Source organism: Chiloscyllium punctatum, chromosome 1 (genome assembly GCF_047496795.1).
Source record: "Chiloscyllium punctatum isolate Juve2018m chromosome 1, sChiPun1.3, whole genome shotgun sequence".
Lineage (NCBI taxonomy): Eukaryota > Metazoa > Chordata > Chondrichthyes > Orectolobiformes > Hemiscylliidae > Chiloscyllium > Chiloscyllium punctatum.
In genome coordinates, this window is record NC_092739.1 from 135,576,297 (window position 1) to 135,596,522 (window position 20,226).

General features: G+C 41.1%; 1 protein-coding gene across 2 annotated transcripts in view; it reads left to right on the plus strand.

Moving 5' to 3' along the window:
• Positions 1-20,226, plus strand: part of smad2 (SMAD family member 2) — a 110,681-nt gene that overhangs the window by 47,461 nt on the left and 42,994 nt on the right. For both annotated transcript variants that reach the window (XM_072574865.1, XM_072574876.1), the window contains 4 exons: positions 9,919-10,112; positions 12,648-12,782; positions 13,731-13,805; positions 14,226-14,279. In XM_072574865.1, the coding sequence (XP_072430966.1) occupies positions 9,919-10,112; positions 12,648-12,782; positions 13,731-13,805; positions 14,226-14,279 (458 nt within the window). The remainder of the gene's footprint in view (positions 1-9,918; positions 10,113-12,647; positions 12,783-13,730; positions 13,806-14,225; positions 14,280-20,226) is intronic.

Sequence of the window (20,226 nt, forward strand, 5' to 3'; positions counted from 1 at the left end):
CAGAATAATTACCAGCACTCAGTCTGGGAGAAAAAATATCAAATTCTGGTTATGACCTGAAAATGTTGAACAGAATGTTGACTTGTGGAAGGTTGTAAAATGCCTCATTGAGATTAGGTGTTTCTTGAGCTTTTGCTGAGCTATCAGTGTAAGGGGCAAAAGTAAAACTTTTTAATCTGGCAATCATTACAAATTGGGGACTCAGCTTGTTGGTGTTTAGTAAAGGGAATTCCCATTGTTCTCAAATTGGGTGCCTATATTATGAGAAAGCTATACCAAATTCAAGGAAGTACAAGTAAATGCTGCTTCATGGAAGAAATAATTGCAGTCCTAGGAAGTTGAATGGAGGTAAAGGATAGCTTTGTATATCTAATGCTTGTGTGAGAAAATGCTGACAAGTGATCGAGTTTTTGAAGAAATAACAAAGTGGATTGAGGGCAGAGCAGTAGATGTGATCTGTATGGACTTCAGTAAAGTGTTTGACAAGGTTGCCTATGGGAGACTGGTTAACAAGGTTAGATCTCACGGAATACAAGGAGAACTAGCCGTTTGGAGTCATCAAAGGTGGATGACGGTGGTGGTGGTGGGGGGTTGTTTTTTCAGACTGGAGGCCTGTGACCAGTGGAGTGCCACAAGGATCGGTGCTGGGTTCACTTCTTTTCATCATTTATAGAAATGATTTGGATGTGAGCATAAGACGTATAGTTAGTAAGTTTATAGATGACACCAAAATTGGAGGTGTAGTGGATAGCAAAGAAGGTTACCTCCGATTACAATGGGATCTTGACCAGATGGTCCAATGGGCTGAGAAGTGGCAGATGGCATTTAATTCAGATAAATGCGAGGAGCTGCATGTTGGGAAAGCAAATCTTAGCAGGATTTATACACTTAATGCTATGGTCCTCGGGAGTTTTGCTGAGCAAAGAGACCTTGGAGTGTAGGTTCATAGCTTCTCGAAAGTAGTCCAAGGTAGATGGGATAGTGAAGGTGGCGTTTGGTATGCTTTCCTTTATTGGTCAGAGTATTGAGTACAGGAGTTGGGAGGTCATGTTGTGGCTGTGCAGGACACTGGTTAGGCCACTGTTGGAATATTGCATGCTATTCTGGTCGCCTTCCTATCAGAAAGATGTTGTGAAACTTGAAAGGGTTCAGAAAAGATTTACAAGGATGTTGCCAGGGTTCTAGGATTTTAGCTATAGGGAGAGGCTGAACAGGCTGGGGATGTTTTTCCTGGACTGTCGGAGGTTGAGGGGTAGCCTTAAAGGTTTATAAAATGACGAGGGGCATGGTTAGGAAAAATAGACTAAGTCTTTTCCCCGAGGGTGGGGGAATCCAGAAATAGAAGGTGTAGGCTTTGGGTGAGAGGGGAAAGAAACAAAAGGGACCTAAGGGGCAGCTTTTTCATGCAGAGAGTAGTATATGTATGGAATGAACTGCCAGAGGAAGTGGTGGAGGCTAGTAAAATTGCAACATTTAAAAGGCATTTGGATGGACATATGGATAGGAAGGGTTTGGAAGGATATGGGCCATGTGCTGGCAGGTGGGACTAGATTGGGCTGGAATATCTGGTTGGCGTGGACAGGTTGGACTGAAGGGTCTGTTCCCATGCTGTACAAAGAACAAAGATAATGTACAACACAGGAACAGGCCCTTTGGCCCCCCCCAGCCTGAGCTGATCCACATACAGTGTCTATCTGTATCCTTCTACTTCCCACCTACTTCTGCGTCTGTCCAGATGCATCTTAAATCAATCTACCATGCCTGTCTCTACCTCCTCTGCTGGTAATGCAATCCAGGCACCTACCACCCTCTGTGTAAAGTACTTCCCACATGTTTCCTTCTTAAACTTGTCTCCTCTCGTTATTGAATCCCTCACGCTGGGGAAAAAGCTTATTTCTATCCACCCTCAGTCAGGTTTCCCCCCCCCCCCCCCCCCCCATCTCCTTTTTTCTAATGAAAACAATCCTAACCTACTCAACCTCTCTTCATAGCTAGCACCTTCCGTACCAGGCAACATCCTCGTAAACCTTCTCTGTATGCTCTCCAAAGTGTCCACATCCGCCCAGCTAGAACGCCCTACACACCATGTGACTTCACTCTCTGTATTCGTTTACCATGGGGCACCTTATCAGACACCTTACTAAAGTCAATGTATATGACATCTATAGTCCTTCCTTCATCTACCAACTTGGTCACTTCCTCAAAGAGCTCTATAAAGTTGGTCAGGCACGATCTACCTCACACAAAACCATGTTGCCTATCACTGATAACCCCATTCTTCTCCAGATATAAATAGATTTTATCCCTCAGTACCTTCTCCAGCAACTTTCCCACCACTGGCGTCAGGCTCACTGATCTGTAGTTACCTTGAATATCCCTACTACCCTTCTTGTACAGGGGGAAAACATTAGCAACTGTCCAGTCCTCTGGCACCACACCTGTGTTTAAGGATGCCACAAAGATATCTGTCACGGCCCCAGTTATTTCCCCTCTCGCCTCCCTCAGCAACCTGGGATAGATCCCATTCGGTCTTGTGGATTTGTTCACCTTTAATATCCTTTAGCCTACCCAACACGTCTTTCCTCCTTATGTCAATGTGATCCAGAGTAAATAAACTTCTATCTTTAATATCAGCATTCATCACTTCTCTTTTCCTCAGTGAACACTGATGCAAAGTAATCATTGAGAATCTCACCCATTTTCTCAGGTTTGACACGCAACCTGCCTGCCTTTATCCTTTAGTGGGCCAACCCTTTTTCTGTTTACCCTCTTGCTTATATAACAATAAAAAGGACTTGGAATTCTCCTTAATTCTACTCGCCAAAGCTATTTCATGACCCCTTTCAGCCTGCTTGATACTTCGTTTAAGACTGGTCCTACTTTCCCGATATTCCTCCAGGGCCCGTTCTCCTCTTAGCTGCCTGGACCTTATGTACGCTTCCCTTTTCCTCTTGGCTAATCGCACGATTTATCTGGTCGTCCACAGTTCCCAAATCCTGCCTTTCCTATCCTTTGTTTTCAACAGGACATGCCTATCTTCAACTCATCTTTGAAAGCCTTCCACATATCAAATGTGGACTTTCCTTCAAGTAGCTGTGTCCAATCCACATTTCCCAGCTCCTGCTTAATTTTGATACAGTTGGCCCTGACCCAGTTTAATACTCATCCCTTACGACCACTCTCATCTTTGTCTGAGTATTCTAAAACTTGCAGAATTGTGGTCACTATTCCCAAAGAAATCCCCAGTGCAATGTCTGTCACCTGTCCTGGCTCATTCCGCCAGGTCCAATATGGCCCTTTCCCTTCTCGGATTATTGACACTGCTCTAGAAAATTTTCGTGGACGCTCCTTACAAATTCTGCCCCTTCCTGACCTCTGACACTAAGTGTGTATCCCAGTCAATGTTGGGAAAATTGAAATCTCCCATCACCACCACCCTGTTGTCTCTACATCTTTGCATAATCTGTTTACCTATTTGTTCTTCTACCTCATGCTCACTGTTGGGAGGCCTGTAATACAGCCCCAACAATGTAACTGCACCCTTCCAGTTCTTTTGCATTCATCTGCTCTCTGCCTATTCTTTGCCATTGGTAATGCTAACTTTGTGATCCTTTCAGTCTTCAGTTTCCACCTCACTGTCTAGTAGTCTTCTCTTCTGGTTCCCAGTCCCCTGCCACATTAGCTGTACATCCCTATGACTCTATAACTCTGAGGACACTGGTGTTGCAAATCGGAAAGAGGAGAACAGATGGCGTTTACTGCAGTTGTGCTGCAGGGGTGTGGAAATAGTGTAAGCGAGTCTGTTAAATGCGAAGGCTACAGTTTTTGAAAGTTGTGATAAATGGTAGCTTTTCATGTTTTGTAAGGCAGATAGGGCAATTCCTGTACTAGCGGAGGATACCATGAGGTCCCACCTTCTCAACAATGGGCCAGTTGACTGAGGAGCAGCTAATTGAATTTCATTTTGATATATAGAAGAACCTTGCTTATCAATTATCTGAATTTTGGATCCAAACAAGATCCCAAAGTCCTGATAAAAACATTACATCAAAGAGGTGTTACCAACACTGATCACGTCTTTGTTTATTATGTTTAAAAGTGAATTCAGCTTACTAAAATGCTGCCGAGAACAGTCCTGGACATGAATGAGAGCCCAGGCACCGTCTCCAAATGACTGACCTCGCGTGCTGTGTCCCTCGCTTGTTCGTTCTCGCTCTTTCTAGAGTTCTGCACAGGAGTGTACACTAAACCTCCATTCCCTGGATAATCTCTCCAACATTGCCCTATACAGGGAAGAGTGGAAACTTGTCAAAAGGTTGTGTGTGTCTGCTATTTTGAGAAGACTCCCCGTCCCCCACCCCAAAAGAAACAACAGCAGCCTTTCTCTTGGTGTCCAGTCCGGCTGCCATCTCCATTCCGTTACTTCATTTTGTTCTGAAGAAGAGATAAGAGGCATCTAGCCGCTTCACTCTATCCGCTGGCTCGAAACGTGGTGAGTCAAATGTACCAGTGGGGAGGCAGGGTACGCAATGTTTGCTTGTGCTTAGTCTCCTGAACAGGGAGCACAATTATCAAGTGCTCACTTTATCAATCCCATTGAAGTGAAGCAGTGGCAGGGAGAGGCTTCAGCAATGCTGCAGATCCCTCACACACAAATATGCGTCTTCCTCAGAAACCAACCCTGAGATAGTGAAAGGGAGCAAGTCAGGCAGAGCAAGGAAAAAGGAAACTTCAGAAAACTGAGTCCTAGAGGAGAGGTATTGAATCGGTTATCCGAGTAATCAGTTATCTGAACAAAATATATTGCCTGCTCATCTTGTTCGGATAATCGAGGTTCCTCTGTATGTGAGGTGTTACATTTTGGAAAGGCAAATCAGGATGGCCCTTGGTGTGCAGGTTCATAGTTCCTTGAAAGTGGAGGAAGACAGGATAGTGAAGAAGGCATTTGGTATGCTTTCCTTTCAGTCATTGCATTGAGTATCGGAGTTGGGAGGTCCTGTTGCGTCTGTACAGGATGTTGGTTGGACCACTTTTGGAATACAGAGTTCACTTCTACTCTACGTGCTGTAAGAAGGATGATGTGAAATTTGAGTTCAGAAAAGGATGTTGCCAGGGTTGAAGGGTTTGAACTACAGATAGAGGCTGAATAGGCTGGGGCTATTTTCCTGGAGCATCAACGGCTTAGGAATGACCCTAAAGGATTGTAAGATCTTGAGGAATGAAATAGGATAAATAACAAACAAAGTTTTTTTTTCTGGGATGGGAGAGTCCAGAACGAGAGGGTCTAGGTTTAGGGTGAGGGGAAAGATATAAAAGGACCTAAGGGGCAACTTTTTCACACAGAAGTTGGTGCTTGTATGGAATGAGCTGCCAGAGGAAGTGGTGAAGGCTGATACAGTTACAACGTACTTTAAAAGGCATCTGGTTGGTTATATGAATAGGAGGCGGTTAGAGGGCTATGAGCCAAATGATGGCAAATGGGACTAGATTAATTTGGGATATCTGGTCGGCATGGACGAGTTGGACCAAACAGTCTGTTTCTGTGCTGTACTTGGGTCATGCTCATTCTCCCCTACCTCTTTTCTTCCTGCTTCTCTTCACCCCCCCCCCCCCCACCTCCCCCATAACATTTCATCTACAAAGTTTTTGTGTACCCACTTTTGCAGACTGTCACCATCTTCTTGACAATTTACTTTCCTAGCTATTATCATTGGCAAACTTAGCTTATATACATTCAGCTCTTGCATCCTGTTCTTTCACATAAAACTGTGCATTTTTGAGACCCCAAGTCTGTTCCCTGTTGCACCCCTCACAAGCTACAACCTGCCAAACTGAGAAAAATCCATTTATTCCCTGTCTGCTTTCTATTGGTTAAATAGTTCTTATCCATGCAAATTAGTCACTTCCTTTTACTACATATTCTTATTTTGTCCAACAATCTTTTGATGTGGTGACCTGATAGAAGTATGTAAAATTGAGGTCCATGTGTAGGATGTATAGTCAAAGTTTCTTTCCCATGATGGAAATGTCAAAATATTAGGGGGTAGAGGTTTAGGATAAGGCGGGAAATTTTTTTTTTTGCTTTACATAGAGGCTAGTAGGTTCTGAGAAAGTGCTGCCAGGAAAGTGGTAGGAGCAGATGTGATGTCTAACTGTTTCTTCAACTTTGCTATGTGAACAGGCAAGGAATAGTGATATGGACAATGTGTAGGCAGATGGGATCAATTTTGAACTACATCCTGGTCAACTCAGAAATAGTGGTCTGAAGGGCGTGTTCCTATACTGTATTGTTCTATGTCCTTGCCAAATAAATGTATTTTGAAAATCCAACGACACTATAATCTATGAGTTGCTCTTTCTCTTCCCCAAACTCAAAGCTAATCAATGTATTTTAAGCACAGTTTCCCTTTTAACAAAGCTGTTGACTCTGCCGAAATGCATCAAGTATTCTGTCATATACTCTTTAATAATGCATTTTAGGCAAACAGCAAGAACCCATGTTAGGTTAACTAGCTCGTGTTTTCTGCTTTCTAGTTTCATCCTTTCTTGAATAAATGTGTTACATTAGTAATTTTGAATCCACTAGAATCCTTTCAACAAAAGGTATTTTGAAATATTATAACCAGAGCATTAACTGTACTTAAGCCATTTCCTTTAAGAACCTAGGAAGCAAGCCATATTGTTGAGAATTATCAGTCTTTCTAATTGTTTTCCCAGCACCATCTCCTCCATAATATTTGAAAATTCTTCCATTTCGTTCCACCTCATTTTTTAAACAATCTTTGGGCAGTTTACTGATCTTCTGCAGAGTAGACAGACACATCTGAGCCTTGCAGATTCAAAATTATGTTCATCAATTTCAGATTATAATCACTGCTTGTAAGTAGCAGAATCGGCTATTGCCATTTCCAGCTTCTCAAGATAAGCTTCTCTTATTTTGACATGTTCCATTCATGCCCTCTTTTGCCGTGCACCATCATCTCTTATATCATTTAATCACTTGTGCTTTTCACACTATCATTGAACTTTACTATTGTACTTCTGAACTATTGTATTTGTTCCTGTTTAAAATATGTTAAAAGTTTGTAACATTTTCTATGATAGCTTGTCAACCTAAACTTTATAATCATTGATTTCCATAGATGCTACCTAACTGGATATTTCAGTATTTCCTGAATATATTCAGAATCCCAAAACCCACAGTATTTGGCTTAAGCCATTATTATAGCTAAATGTAAAACTGTTTTACCTTTAACTCTCTCCAGCAAGACAAAACAATTCCCTTTTCATCCTGCATTTAGTCATCACAAAGAAACCTGCTATCCTTGGCCTCTTGATTATGCATGCAAAAATAGCATTTATAACTAGGGCAAAAGAAAAATAGAAGTACTTTACAAGTTTGCAGTTTAAAAAACTGTTTGCACATTATTTGGTGGTTTTGTCGTCTTTTATGGGTTAAAACTGGTTTCTTAATATTGCAATTGTCTAAAGCAAGCAATAAATGAGCGCATCTGAAATCTTCAATGCTGCTTATACACGAGTGTAATTGTAATGCAACCTGATGGTGCGTAATTGTTTGATCTGCGTGAACAAACCTCCATGTGAACCAAAACATTCACGTTTATGTTCTTTTTGACTTTCCTTCTGTCTTGAGCACAAAATTGGAATATTAATGTTTTGATGGTAATTCAATTGTGTAGTTTTATCTTTTCATTGGCGACACCAACCCTTTCTGGTGATGATCTTGTATGCTGGTTACTCAAGTTGCCATTCAACATGTATGATTACTGATATTGCTTTGGCAGGATTTTGATTATAAAGGGCAGTTCTGCTGAATCTTATTATCCTCTGTTCATATTCACATGAGGATACTTCCTCATTGCCATGAGCTAAAATCCTGGCAGATGTTTGTTTTTTTTTAGATCAAATAATTCATGTATGAACAAAAATCTAATTTGGATCTTTTTTTATTTATAAGCTTTCAAAATTGAGCAGTGTTGACAATTAGGTTATCAAACATGGCAGCTATATTGGACAAAAGAATTTGCAAACAATAGAGAGTTGAACGACATTTGATTTTTCTTTGGTCATCTTGGTTGAATGGCACATGACGAACGTGCTTGAACCTTGCAAATTGGCTTCTTTTAACATCTTATTGAAAGCTTTTATTCCCTTAAACAGTGCAACCAATTGTAGCACTGGCATGTCGGTCTTTAAGTGCTGAAGTCCCAGTATGGAGCTTGAATTTCTAAACTTGTAATTTGAAATGAGAATAATATTGGTCTATTCAAGCTGTCACTAGGCCATTGAAGAGGTTGATGTCAAATCATATCACGAATATGAGAGAGCTAACTTGGGTTTATTGATTTATAAATTTCTTCAGTAAAATTAGTTTGCTTGCTTTTTGCCCCATGTTATGGCTTCAATCTGGCAACAGTACTGTACCTTCAGAAATATTGCCTTTAGATTTTATGGCTCGAATAGTTTACCTCTTGATATTTTTACAGCCTTTTTTCTGTGCAGGGAAGAATATTTATTTAATATGAGCACTGAGAGTTAAAAGCAGCAGGAGTGTAGACCGTTTGGCCCATCGAGCCCCTCACTTGGTAAATCTGATTTGTAACCTCAACTTTGTTCCTGTCTCTGCTCAATAACTTTTCAATCTTATTAAGAATCTGTCCACCTCTGCCTTAAAACTATTCAAAGACTCTGCCAATTGAAAAAGGTAGTGTCAAAGACTGATGACCCTCAATCCCTTATTGTTGAACAACAACCCCTTGTTGCTGATTTTCTAAGAGGGAACATGCTCTTCATATCCACCCTGTCAAGCCCCTCAGGATCTTGAATGTTTCAAACAAGCAGCCTCTAGCTGTCCTAAATTTCAGTAGATGCAAGCCCTAGTTGTATACCTCTTCTCACAGACAACATGTTCATTCTAATCTTACACATTTTTAACTTTTTGTACAAGAAGGCAAAAATGGATAACTTTTAAAATTAAAAATGATTTGGTGATCAAATAAACATTTGTGGTGGCAGTTTTTTCTTAGATATATTATAAGAAATGAATCTTCGATAAGCTAGGTCTAACTGAATGTTTGCAAAAATTTGTATAGTCTTCGGTAAGATTAAATTTACTATAGCAAGTCTAGTAATAGGATTATAGGTGAAGGTATACCTTTTAGGAAGCATGAAGTACTAAGAAGAAATATACAGTCCACTAAAGCCAAATTGAGATTTGAATACCACGCGTACTAGTATAATGATATCCTAGTGGAGGTGACTGCTTAATTGGGTTATTGCTAGGTGGTTAATCCAGATACCCAGGTCATGTTCTGGAGACACTGGTTTGAAACTCGCCATGGCAGGTGGCGGAATTTGAAAGCAGTAAAAATCTGGAATTAAGAATCTCTTGACCATGGAACTATTTTCAGTTGTCAGGAAAACCCCATCTAGTTCACTGATGTCCTTTTTTGAAGGAAGGAAACTACTATCCTTACCTGGTCTGGTCTACATATGACTCCAGACCCACAGCAAAGTGGTTGATTTTTAACTACCCTCTGGGCAATCAGGGATGAGTAATAAATGCTGGCTCAGCCAGTGATGCCCTCCTGTCGTGAATGAATAAGAGAGGCTCATTTTACCTGAAAGAATTGAATTGGTATCTCTAGTGTATACGGTTCTGAGAATGTTCTGTGATTGCAACAAAGTATTGTGTAAGTTGAGAAAGTTAATTGCCCACCTCCTTGCTGCTTCACTCACACCGTAACTTTATCAACCACAAGGTGGTAATAACTGGTCAGTTGATTTTCTTTAGTAAATTATGTATTAAGTGTGACTTATTTCAGAATAACTTTATAATAATAGAATTTATAATTTTATTTCCTCAGAATTCTACATTATCATCTTTTTTTTGTACAGATCACTTGATGGTCGGCTGCAAGTTTCACATCGCAAAGGTTTGCCTCATGTTATTTACTGTCGCTTGTGGCGGTGGCCTGATCTTCACAGTCACCATGAGCTTCGAGCTATTGAAACTTGTGAATATGCTTTCAATCTTAAAAAGGATGAAGTGTGTGTTAATCCATACCACTATCAGAGGGTGGAGACACCAGGTGAGTGCAAGCTAATGCTAGGCTATACAAATTTAGTTTTTAAAACTTAAATTTTTGTTCATTTGCACTTTAAATCTTTTTGTGGGTTGATTGTTAGCAAGGCTAGCACTTGTTGCCCTTTCTTGATTACCCCTGACAAGCTGCCCTGATGCAAGATAATTTATCTGGTATATGTACAATTTGCCGTGCTGTTAGGGAGATCCAGTATTTAGAATTAGTGACATCTAAGGTGAAATATTTCCAAGTATCTTGGGGAATTTACAGGTGGTGCTTTGCCATATATCTTGGTCTTTGTCTTTCTGGCTAGTAGAAGTTGTAGTTAGGGAATGTTGATTTCAAAGTATCCTTGACATGTTTCTGCAGTGTATCATCTTTGCACACTGCTGCACTATATGTCGGTTGGAGGGAGTAAATAGTGAAGGTGGCGCAATCGAATGACCTGCCTTTTCTTGGATAATGTCTTGCTTGAGTGTTGTTGGAGTGTGCTCAATTCTACTTTTGGAGAGTTTTCCATCACATTCCTGACTTGTGGTTTTGTAGATGAATTTTTTTCAAAACATTCATTCATGGAATGTAGGCATCACTGGCTAGACCAGCATTTATTGTGCATTCCCAATTGTCCAGAGGACAATTAAGAGTCAACCACATTGCTGTGGATCTGGACCCCCATGTAGGCCAGACCAGGTAAGGATGGCAGATTCCTTCTCTATGGACTTTAGTGAACCAGATGGGTATTCTGTAAATTCACAATAAATTCATGGTCATCATTAGACTCTTGAATCCAGATTTTTTTTATTAAATTCCAAAGCTACTGTCGGCCATGCTGGATTTGAACCCATGTCCCCAGAACATTAGCTGGGTCTCTGGATTAACAGTCCAATGGTAATACCACTAGGCTGTTGCCTCCCTTAATTACTCAATATTAAGTCTGATAGCTTGGTTGGTGCAGAGACCTGTGCTCTTGCAGCACCACTAATCCAGAATCTGGTTTCCACCATCTGCAGTCATTGTCTTCACCTATGTAATCTCAGTATCCCATTCCTACCCTGTCCCCATACACCTTGATCCATTTAGCTGCAAGGGCCACATCCAGCTCCCTCTTGAATATATCTAATAAACTGGCCCCAACAGCTCCCTGTGGGAGAGAATTCTAAGGTTCACAACTCTAGAGTGAAGAAATTCTTCCTCATCTCATTCCTGAATGGCTTACCCTCCTTCCTAGTTCTGGACTTGCCCAACATCAGGAACATTCTTCCTGTATTTAGACTGTCCAGTCCCATCAGGGTTTGATATGTTTCTGAGATCCTCCTGTACACCACATTTTTCTAAATTCCAGCGAATACAAGCTCAGTCGATCCAGTTTTCCTCATTCCAGGACATTCCAGGAATCAGTCTGCTCACTGTTGGCTGCTTTCCTGAGACAGTGGGAAGTATAAATGGAGTCAATAGATGAAAGACTGGTTTGCATGCTGGATTGGGCTGTGTTCACTACTCTCTAGTTTCTTTTGGTCTTGCGAAGAGCAGTTGCCATACCACACTCTGGTGAATCCAGAAAAGAAGCTTTCTGTCATGCATCTATAAAAATTGGTAAGAGTTCTTGTGGACATGTCAAATTTCCTTTGCCTCCTGGGGAAGTAGGGACATTGACGCATTGGTCAAGAAAGCATAACAATGTGGATGGACCAGGACAGATTATTGGTGTTCATCACTCCCAGGAACTTGATGCTGTCAACCATCTCCACCTCAGCACCGTTGTGCAGTCATGTGAATTGCTTCCAGTGCTCACTTTGTCCAACTGGAGAATTGACATCTGCTTGCCCTGTTGCATCTTATTCTGTAACGTTGATTGAAGCAGGCAGGTGATAAGTCTGTGTATAAGCCATCTGAATTATTCAAAGGCTAGTGACAGTCTGGTGCTGTTGACACCCTCCAGACTAATGGTCTCTGCCAAGTTAGATGTGTTTCACATCAGAGTACTGTTTAGTTTAGACTTAAATCTTCCACTTTGCTTCATAATACTATTCCTTCAGATTCTTTCTGCTGAGGAGATTTTTTTTACTGAGAAGGAAAGCATCAGAAGAAACGACCCACGTAATTTGAAGTATTTATTTTGGGTATTTGAATGAAGAATATTAATTGAGTTGTCCATTTTGTTTTTTTGCTTTACTCTGCTGGTCAAGAGAAGGGATCAGTATTGTCAGTTTTGGAAGATCGGGTGCAATATCAACTTGGTTTAATTAAGCTTTTACACTTCAAATATGAAATTCTTTAAAACCTTCAGTGGACGTTGAGTGGGAATCATTGAGCATTTCTAAGGCCAACTCTTTGGATTTTCACAAGAAAGGTGGTATGCCCTGTTAGTGCTGAGTTGCAAGAACATTTGGTGAAAAGTTTCTAGGGGTCTTTTTCTTAATAATTAGAATATCTGGTGCATTTATACTATTTTCACACTATAATATTCTGTAACTATGGCAGGTGTAAGACTGGGGGAAAAGTTAACGTTAGAGAAATTAATGACCTATCTTTTCATTTCAGTTTTGCCTCCTGTATTGGTGCCACGACATACAGAAATTCCAGCAGAGTTGCCCCCACTTGATGACTACACACATTCCATTCCTGAAAACACTAATTTTCCAGCTGGAATAGAGCCACAGACTAACTATATCCCAGGTATTTTAGAACAACATCTGTAATGGCAATGTAATTGATTATTTTATTTTTAGCCTTTCTACTTCAATATAAAATGTGAAAAAAGGCATGGAGCATGATGTGTTGCATCAGAATTTTAGTCATTGATCATTTTGTTTTTAAATAATTACATGGATATTTATATGCAGTGTATTAGTCATAAGAGCAAGTTGGTGTGATTTTAGATCTTGCCATTCAAAATTTTACGAGATAAATGTGGCTAAAAAATCACAAGTAAAATATTGAAGTATTTAGATGGCTATACATTGATTTTAAATAAATAATATGATAGGAAGGAGGTGGTGAGGAACTTATAGCTTTGCATATTAAAATGTGGAGATGATGTGTCAAGGAATGGTAAATGGGAAGAAATGTAAATTAGATTTTGTACAGAAGGAATGGTTTCTGTTGCTGTGAGAAAATAGGACAATTTGGACATTAGTGTTGAGACATTGGAGGCAGTTCTGACTTTCAAAAACAAGCTTACCTTGTGTTCCTTACATGCAATGTCGCTTATGTTATCTAAAATAATATTCCAAACTTGTAGTTGTAAAATGGTAACAACTCAAAAGGAAATTATTTGATCCATCAGGTCCATTCTCTCTGCAACAGCAACTTGCTAGTTCTGCTGAACAACCTTTTCCTTTTAGCACTGCAATCTTTTTCTTCAGTTGCTTATCTAATTTTCTTTGAAAACCAGGATTTAATGCACTTACACCATATGCGGGCCACTCCTTCTGATCCATGAAAATTTTTAGTACTAGTTCCTTCACTTTTTAAAAATCTCTTCTGTTTTAATCCAGTTCATATTTACATTTTTAATCTGTTTTACATATCAGATGTACAAATCAAAGTTGATTATTATAGCATTGATCACTTGAGCAATAACTTGGCTTTATGGCTATGATGATGTCTATCTCGTTTTAATAGAAACGCCACCACCTGGCTACATCAGTGAAGATGGGGAGACGAGTGATCAGCAAATGAACCAAAGTATGGATACAGGTGAGTTTTCTTTCTCTTGCAGGTTTAATGATATTAGTTAATTTAGAGTCAACCATTATATGTTTATTGGTTTGCTCAGCAAAGATTTTAGACTGTTGAGCTGTGCTTTGCATTTAATTTTTAATTTAAATTTAACCTGCCTCTGAAAATGAGATTAGTTTTCTGTAACTTAAAAAAAACAGTATTATTTTATACTAAATTCAAAATGGATGGGAGGAGTTGTACAACTGAAAGTGAATGAACTTCAATATATGTCTATAAATAGTGATTTATTAGATTGAGTTTTTTAAAGTTTAAGACTAAAGGCAAAAGACAAGGGGAATTGAGCTTACCATTAATAAAATACAATCTATAATGAATAATAAGATAAATGAGTTGATGTAGTTTTTAAACAAACTTGTTTATTTCCTTCACTTTTAGGGTCTCCTGCAGAAATGTCACCAAGTACCTTGTCACCAGTCAATCATAGCTTGGGTAAGATGAAATGTTTATGAAGCTTTTAAATATAAAAGCATGCATGATTTTTTCTTTGTTCTTGAGATGGGAACATTGCTGACAATGTCAGCATTTATTGTCCATTCACCATTCCCCTTTAAGGTGGATGTATTGCCTTTTTGAACACTACTTTAACCATGGGATGGAGGTACATCCACAGTGCTAATAAGGCAGGGAGTTTGAATGACAGCAAAGTAATAGCGCAGTCATTCCAAATGCAACTCAATTCTGTGTAAGTTGGAGAGGATTTACAGCTGGTGATTGCATCTACTGTCTTTAGTTCTTAGTGGTAGAAGGTGGTTTGAAAGGACCTTTTGGCAAGATTTTGTACCATTTCTGTTGCTGGAGAACTGATTACTAAAACTGGTGTATGGGCTGTTGATCAAGCACTTTGCTTTATCTTCGAAGCTTGCAAAACAGCGGCACGGTGGTTCAGTGGTTAGCACTGCTGCCTCACAGCACCAGGGTCCTGGGTTCGATTCCCGCCTGTCTGTGTGGAGTTTGCACATATTCTCCCTGTGTCTGCGTGAGTTTCTTCTGGGTGCTCCGGTTTCCTCCCACAATCCAAACTTGTGCAGGTCCAGTGAATTGGCCATGCTAAATTGCCCACAGTGTTAGTCAGGGGTAAATATAGGGTAGGGGAATGGGTTTGGGTGGGTTTTCTCTTCGGAGGGGCGATGTGGACTTGTTGGGCCGAAGGGCCTGTTTCCACACTGTAGAGAATCTAATCTAATCCAATCGAAACAGGACGTCTGTCACTCCATCACGCCTATGCCAGACAATTAAGATCTGACTACACTAATTCCGTTTTCAAGCTCATGGCTCATAACCTTTCTTTAAAAAATATTATCTTTAAACCAATGTCCCCTTGTTGTTAACTCTTCTACTACTGGGCAAAAAAATGCCTTCTATTCACTCTAACAATGCTCTTCATCATCTTGTGCGTCTCTAATAGGTTCCCTCTCAACCTTCACTACTCCAGTGAAAACAGTCCCAGCCTGTGTTATTGTTGCTCAGGTACTCCAGTTTTACTAGCTTGACTTCCAGTTATTGTTCATCCCTAATTGATGTTGAGAGACTGGTGTGAGCTGCTGCATTAGTCTGGTGTAGTCCTTCCAATGTTAAGGAGGGTGTTCAAAGATTTTGACCCAGCAACTGTGAAGTAGTTGTGTGGTAGTAACTATTGTTACATCAACTATTCCAGTGTAACAGCACTCCCTAACACGCCTTTTTGGCAAAGGCAAATTGAGCAAAACCGATTTCCCTCACTTGCCGTCTACTCCAGTCCAGATGAAGGAACATTGACTGACTGACCAGCAGCAGAGAGAGAACTCGAGCTTTTGCAGCGGTACAGAGAGGGGTGTATCTAGCATGTTCAATTCCAAAGCCCCAACTTCAACAACTGAAAGCAAAAGTAAATCCCTGGGTGTGTGAGCCTGGCTCCACCCACTCATGCATCTTTTGTGTAAGTTTAAAAAAAAAACGCAAACCATTAACCCTGCTTTCCATGGAGCAGGCACCTTTGTACCAGGTTTACAACATCTGTTTTCAAGAAAAACAGAACAAATGCCTCTTTAAAGGCAGATATCGTCACAGTTTCTGGTGAACTAAATAGTTTTTGCAACAATGATTTTTATTTTAACTCACTTGTGAAATGTGGGCATTGTTGGCTGGCCAGCATTTCTTCCCTGCCCCATTTGCCCTGGAGAAGATGCTAGTGCGCTGCCTCCTTAAACTGCTGCAGTCCACCTGCAGTAGATTGATACCCAATGCTGTTAGGGTGAGAAATATGCAGTGACTGTGAAGAAAAGGCAATATATTTCCAAATCAAGGTAGTGAGTGGCTTGGAGGGAAATTTGAGGATGGTGGTGTTCCCATGTATTTGCTGTCCTTGATCTTTCAAGAGGGAAGTGGTCATGGGTTTGGAAGGTGCTGTTGAGGATCTTTGAATTTCTGTAATATATCTTGTAGGTGGTTTCACTGCTGCTACTGATGTGTGTGGTGTCAGTCAATTAGGCTGCTTTGTCCTGGATGTTATCAAGCTTCATGAGTGTTGGTGATGCACCCATCCAGGCAAATGGGGAGTAATCTACCATGCCCATGGCCTGTGCCTTGAGATGATGGACAGGAGGTGAGTTTCTTGCTGCAGTATTCCCAGCCTCTGAGCTGTACTTGCAGTCACTATTTGTTTGTGTTGAGTTTTTGGCCTCTTGTAAACCCTGGATGTTGATAGTGGGAAGTGGTAACATCATTGAATGTCAAGGAGTAGTAGTTAGTTTCTCTTATTGTGGATGGTCATAGCCTTGCATACAATGATGTGAATGTTACGTGCCACTTGTAAACCTGAATGTTGTGCAGATCTTATTGCATTTGAACATGGTCTACTTCAGAATCTGAGGAGTTGCAAATAGTGCTGAACATTGTGCAATCAGTGGCAAACATCTCCACTTCTGACCTGATGTAGGGAAGGTCATTGAAGCAGCTAAAGATGGGTGGGCCTAGGAAACTAACCTGAGGAGCTCCTGCGGAGATGACCTGAAGCTGACTGAGCAGCAACCATGGCAATCTTCATATGTGCCAGGTATGATTCCACCTAACAGACAATTTGCCACGCTCAGTGGAATGCAGTCTTCACCTCACCTTTTGGAATTTAGCTCCTTCCTTCATGTTTGAACCAAGACTAATAAGATTAGGACCCAAGTGGCCCTGGCAGAATCCAAACTAGGCATTACTGAGCAGGTGCTACTGACCATTGTTGATACTTTCCGTCACTTTACTGATTGAGTGTAGATTAAAGGGACAATAATTGGCTGGGTTGGATTTGTCCTGCTTTTTATGTATAGGACATACCTGGGCAATTTTACACATTGTTGGGTAGATGCCAGTGTTGAACCTCTACTGCAACAGCTTGAATAGGGAAGCTGCAAGTTCTGGAGTACAAGTCTTCAGCACTATCCATTCTGAGGAAAGGTTATTTGACCTGAAACATTAACTCTGATTTCTCTCCACAGATGCTGCCAGACTGACTGAGCTTTACCAACAATTTCTATTTTTGTCTCTTCAGTACTATTGCCAGGGCCCATACAATTACAATATTTAAAAGGCATTTGGACAGATACATAGTTAGGAAAGGTTAAGAGGGATATGGTCCAAATGCAAGACAAATGGCACTAGTTCAGTTTAGGAAAACTGGTTGACATGGAGTTGGACCAAAGGGTCTGTTTCTGTGCTGTAAGACTCAATGGCATCTGTAGTGCCAGGAACAACTGCAGGCTAAGATGGATCATCCATTCAGCAGTTCTGGCTGAATATTGCTGAGAGTACTTCAGCCCTATCCTTTGCACTCTAATCATTGAGAATGGGGATGTTTGTGGAACTGCCGCCTCCAGAGAACTGTTTGATTGTTCGCCACCATTTATGACCAAATGTGACAGAGCTTAGATCTGATCTGTTGGTTGTGGTATCGCTGAGCTTTGTCTCTTACTTTTTCTTACAAGTAGCCCTGTTTGGTAGATTCACTAGGTTCACTCCTCATTTTCAGGTATGCCTGTTGCTGATCCAGGTACCCCTTCCTGCACTCTGCATTAAACCAGGGTTGATCCCTGATTTGATGGTGGTGATTGAGTGGGGAAATGCGAGACCATGAGCTTGCAGATTGTGCAGGAGTGCAATTCTGCTGTTGATGGCCCACAGCGCCTCATGGATACCCAGTCTTCAGTTTCTAGGTTATTTGAAGTCTGTCCTATTTAGCACAGCGATCGTGCTATACAGCACATAGGAGGTTATTCTCAATATGAAGGTGGGACTTTGTCTCCACAAGGATTGTACGGTGGTCACTTTTTGCACTGCTGTCATGGACAGATGCATTAGCAGCTGGTAGATTGGTATGAGGTCAAGTATGTTTTTCCCTCTTGTTGATTCCCTCACAACCTGCCACAGACCCAGTCTGTAGTTATGTCCTTCAGGGCCCAACCAGCTTGATTAGTAGTTCTGCTGCACTATTGAAATTCCCAACCTAGAGTACATTTTTGAGGTCTTGCTGCCCTGAATGCTTCCTTCAAGTGTTGTTAAGTATCGATTCATCAGCTGAGGGATAATGGTACGTGGTAATCAGGAGGTTTCCTTCCCATGGTTTCACGTTAAACATGAGACTTCATGCGGTACAGAGTCAGTGTTGAGGATTCCTAGGGTAACTCCCTCACAACTGTATACTATTGTGCTGCCACCTCTGCTTGGTCTGTCCTGATGGTGGGACATAACAGATCTAAGGATCTTTGCAGGGTTAAAGGACTGTTGTTTCTGCCATTGTCTTTTCGGTTGCCTTGGTCAATGCCAAGTGATCCCTCTGGTTTCATTCCTTTGAAATGTCTAAGCAACGTCATGGTTTGCTAGGTTATTCCGGAGGTCAGTTGAGAGTCCACTGCATTGCTGTGAGTTTGGAGTCACATGGAGGTTAGACAAGGTGAGAATGGAAGATTTCCTTCCCTGAACGACATTGGGCTAGATGGGTTATTTTGACTATTGACAATAATTTCAGCAAATTCTTAATTCCAGATTTGTTTTGTAGTGAATTTAGTTTCCATCATCTGCCATGGCAGGATTTGAACCAGAGTACCCAGAATATTAGCTGAGTTAAACAAAAAAAAACATAGTAAGTTTACAGCCCAGGAACAAGTCCTTCGGCCCTCGAAGCCTGAGCCGATCTAAATCCACTGTCTAAACCTGTCGCCCAATTCCTAAGCTCCCCACCTACTCATGCACCTGTCCAGACTCCTCATAAATCAATCTACCGTGCCTGCCTCTACCACCTATGCTTGCAACGCATTCCAGACGCCTACCACACTCTGTGTAAAGTACTTGCCGTGTGATTTCCCCCTTAAACTTCTCACCTCTCTCCTTGAAAGCGTGACCTCTTGTTATTGAATTCTTCACCCTTGGAAAAAGCTTATCTCTAGCTACCTTGTCTATACTCTTCATGATTTTGTAGATCTCAATCAGGTCCCCCCTCAATCTCCTTTTTTCTAATGAAAACAATCCTAACCTACTCAACCTCTCTTCATAGCTAGCACCTTCCGTACCAGGCAACATCCTCGTAAACCTTCTCTGTATGCTCTCTAAAGTGTCCACATCCGCCCAGCTAGAACGCCCTACACACCATGTGACTTCACTTTCTGTATTCGTTTACCATGGGGCACCTTATCAGACACCTTACTAAAGTCAATGTATATGACATCTATAGTCCTTCCTTCATCTACCAACTTGGTCACTTCCTCAAAGAGCTCTATAAAGTTGGTCAGGCACGATCTACCCCACACAAAACCATGTTGCCTATCACTGATAACCCCATTCTTCTCCAGATATAAATAGATTTTATCCCTCAGTACCTTTCCCACCACTGACATCAAGCTCACTGGTCTGTAGTTACTTGGAATATCCCTATTACCTTTCTTGTATAGGAGAACAAAATACGCAGCCCTCCAGTCCTCCGGCACCACACCTGTTTAACGATGCTACAAAGCTATCCGTCAGGGCCCCAGCTCTTTCCTTTCTCGCCTCCCTCAGCAACCTGGGATAGATTCCACCCGGTCCTGGGGGTTTGTCCACCTTGATGACCTCTAGCCTATCCAACACATCTTCCTTATGTCAACATGATCCAGAGTAATCAAACTTCTATCTCAATCTCAACATTCATCATGCCCCTCTCCTCAGTGAACGCTGATGCAAAGTAATCATTGAGAATCTCACCCATTCTCTCAGGTTCGACACACAACCTTCCTTCATTATCCTTTAGTGCACCAACCCTTTCTCTGGTTATCCTTTTGCTTCTTCTAAGAATAGAAAGCTTTGGGATTCTCCTTCATTCTGCTCACTAAAGCTATTTCATGACCCCTTTTAGCCCACTCGATTCCTCGTTTAAGACTGGTCC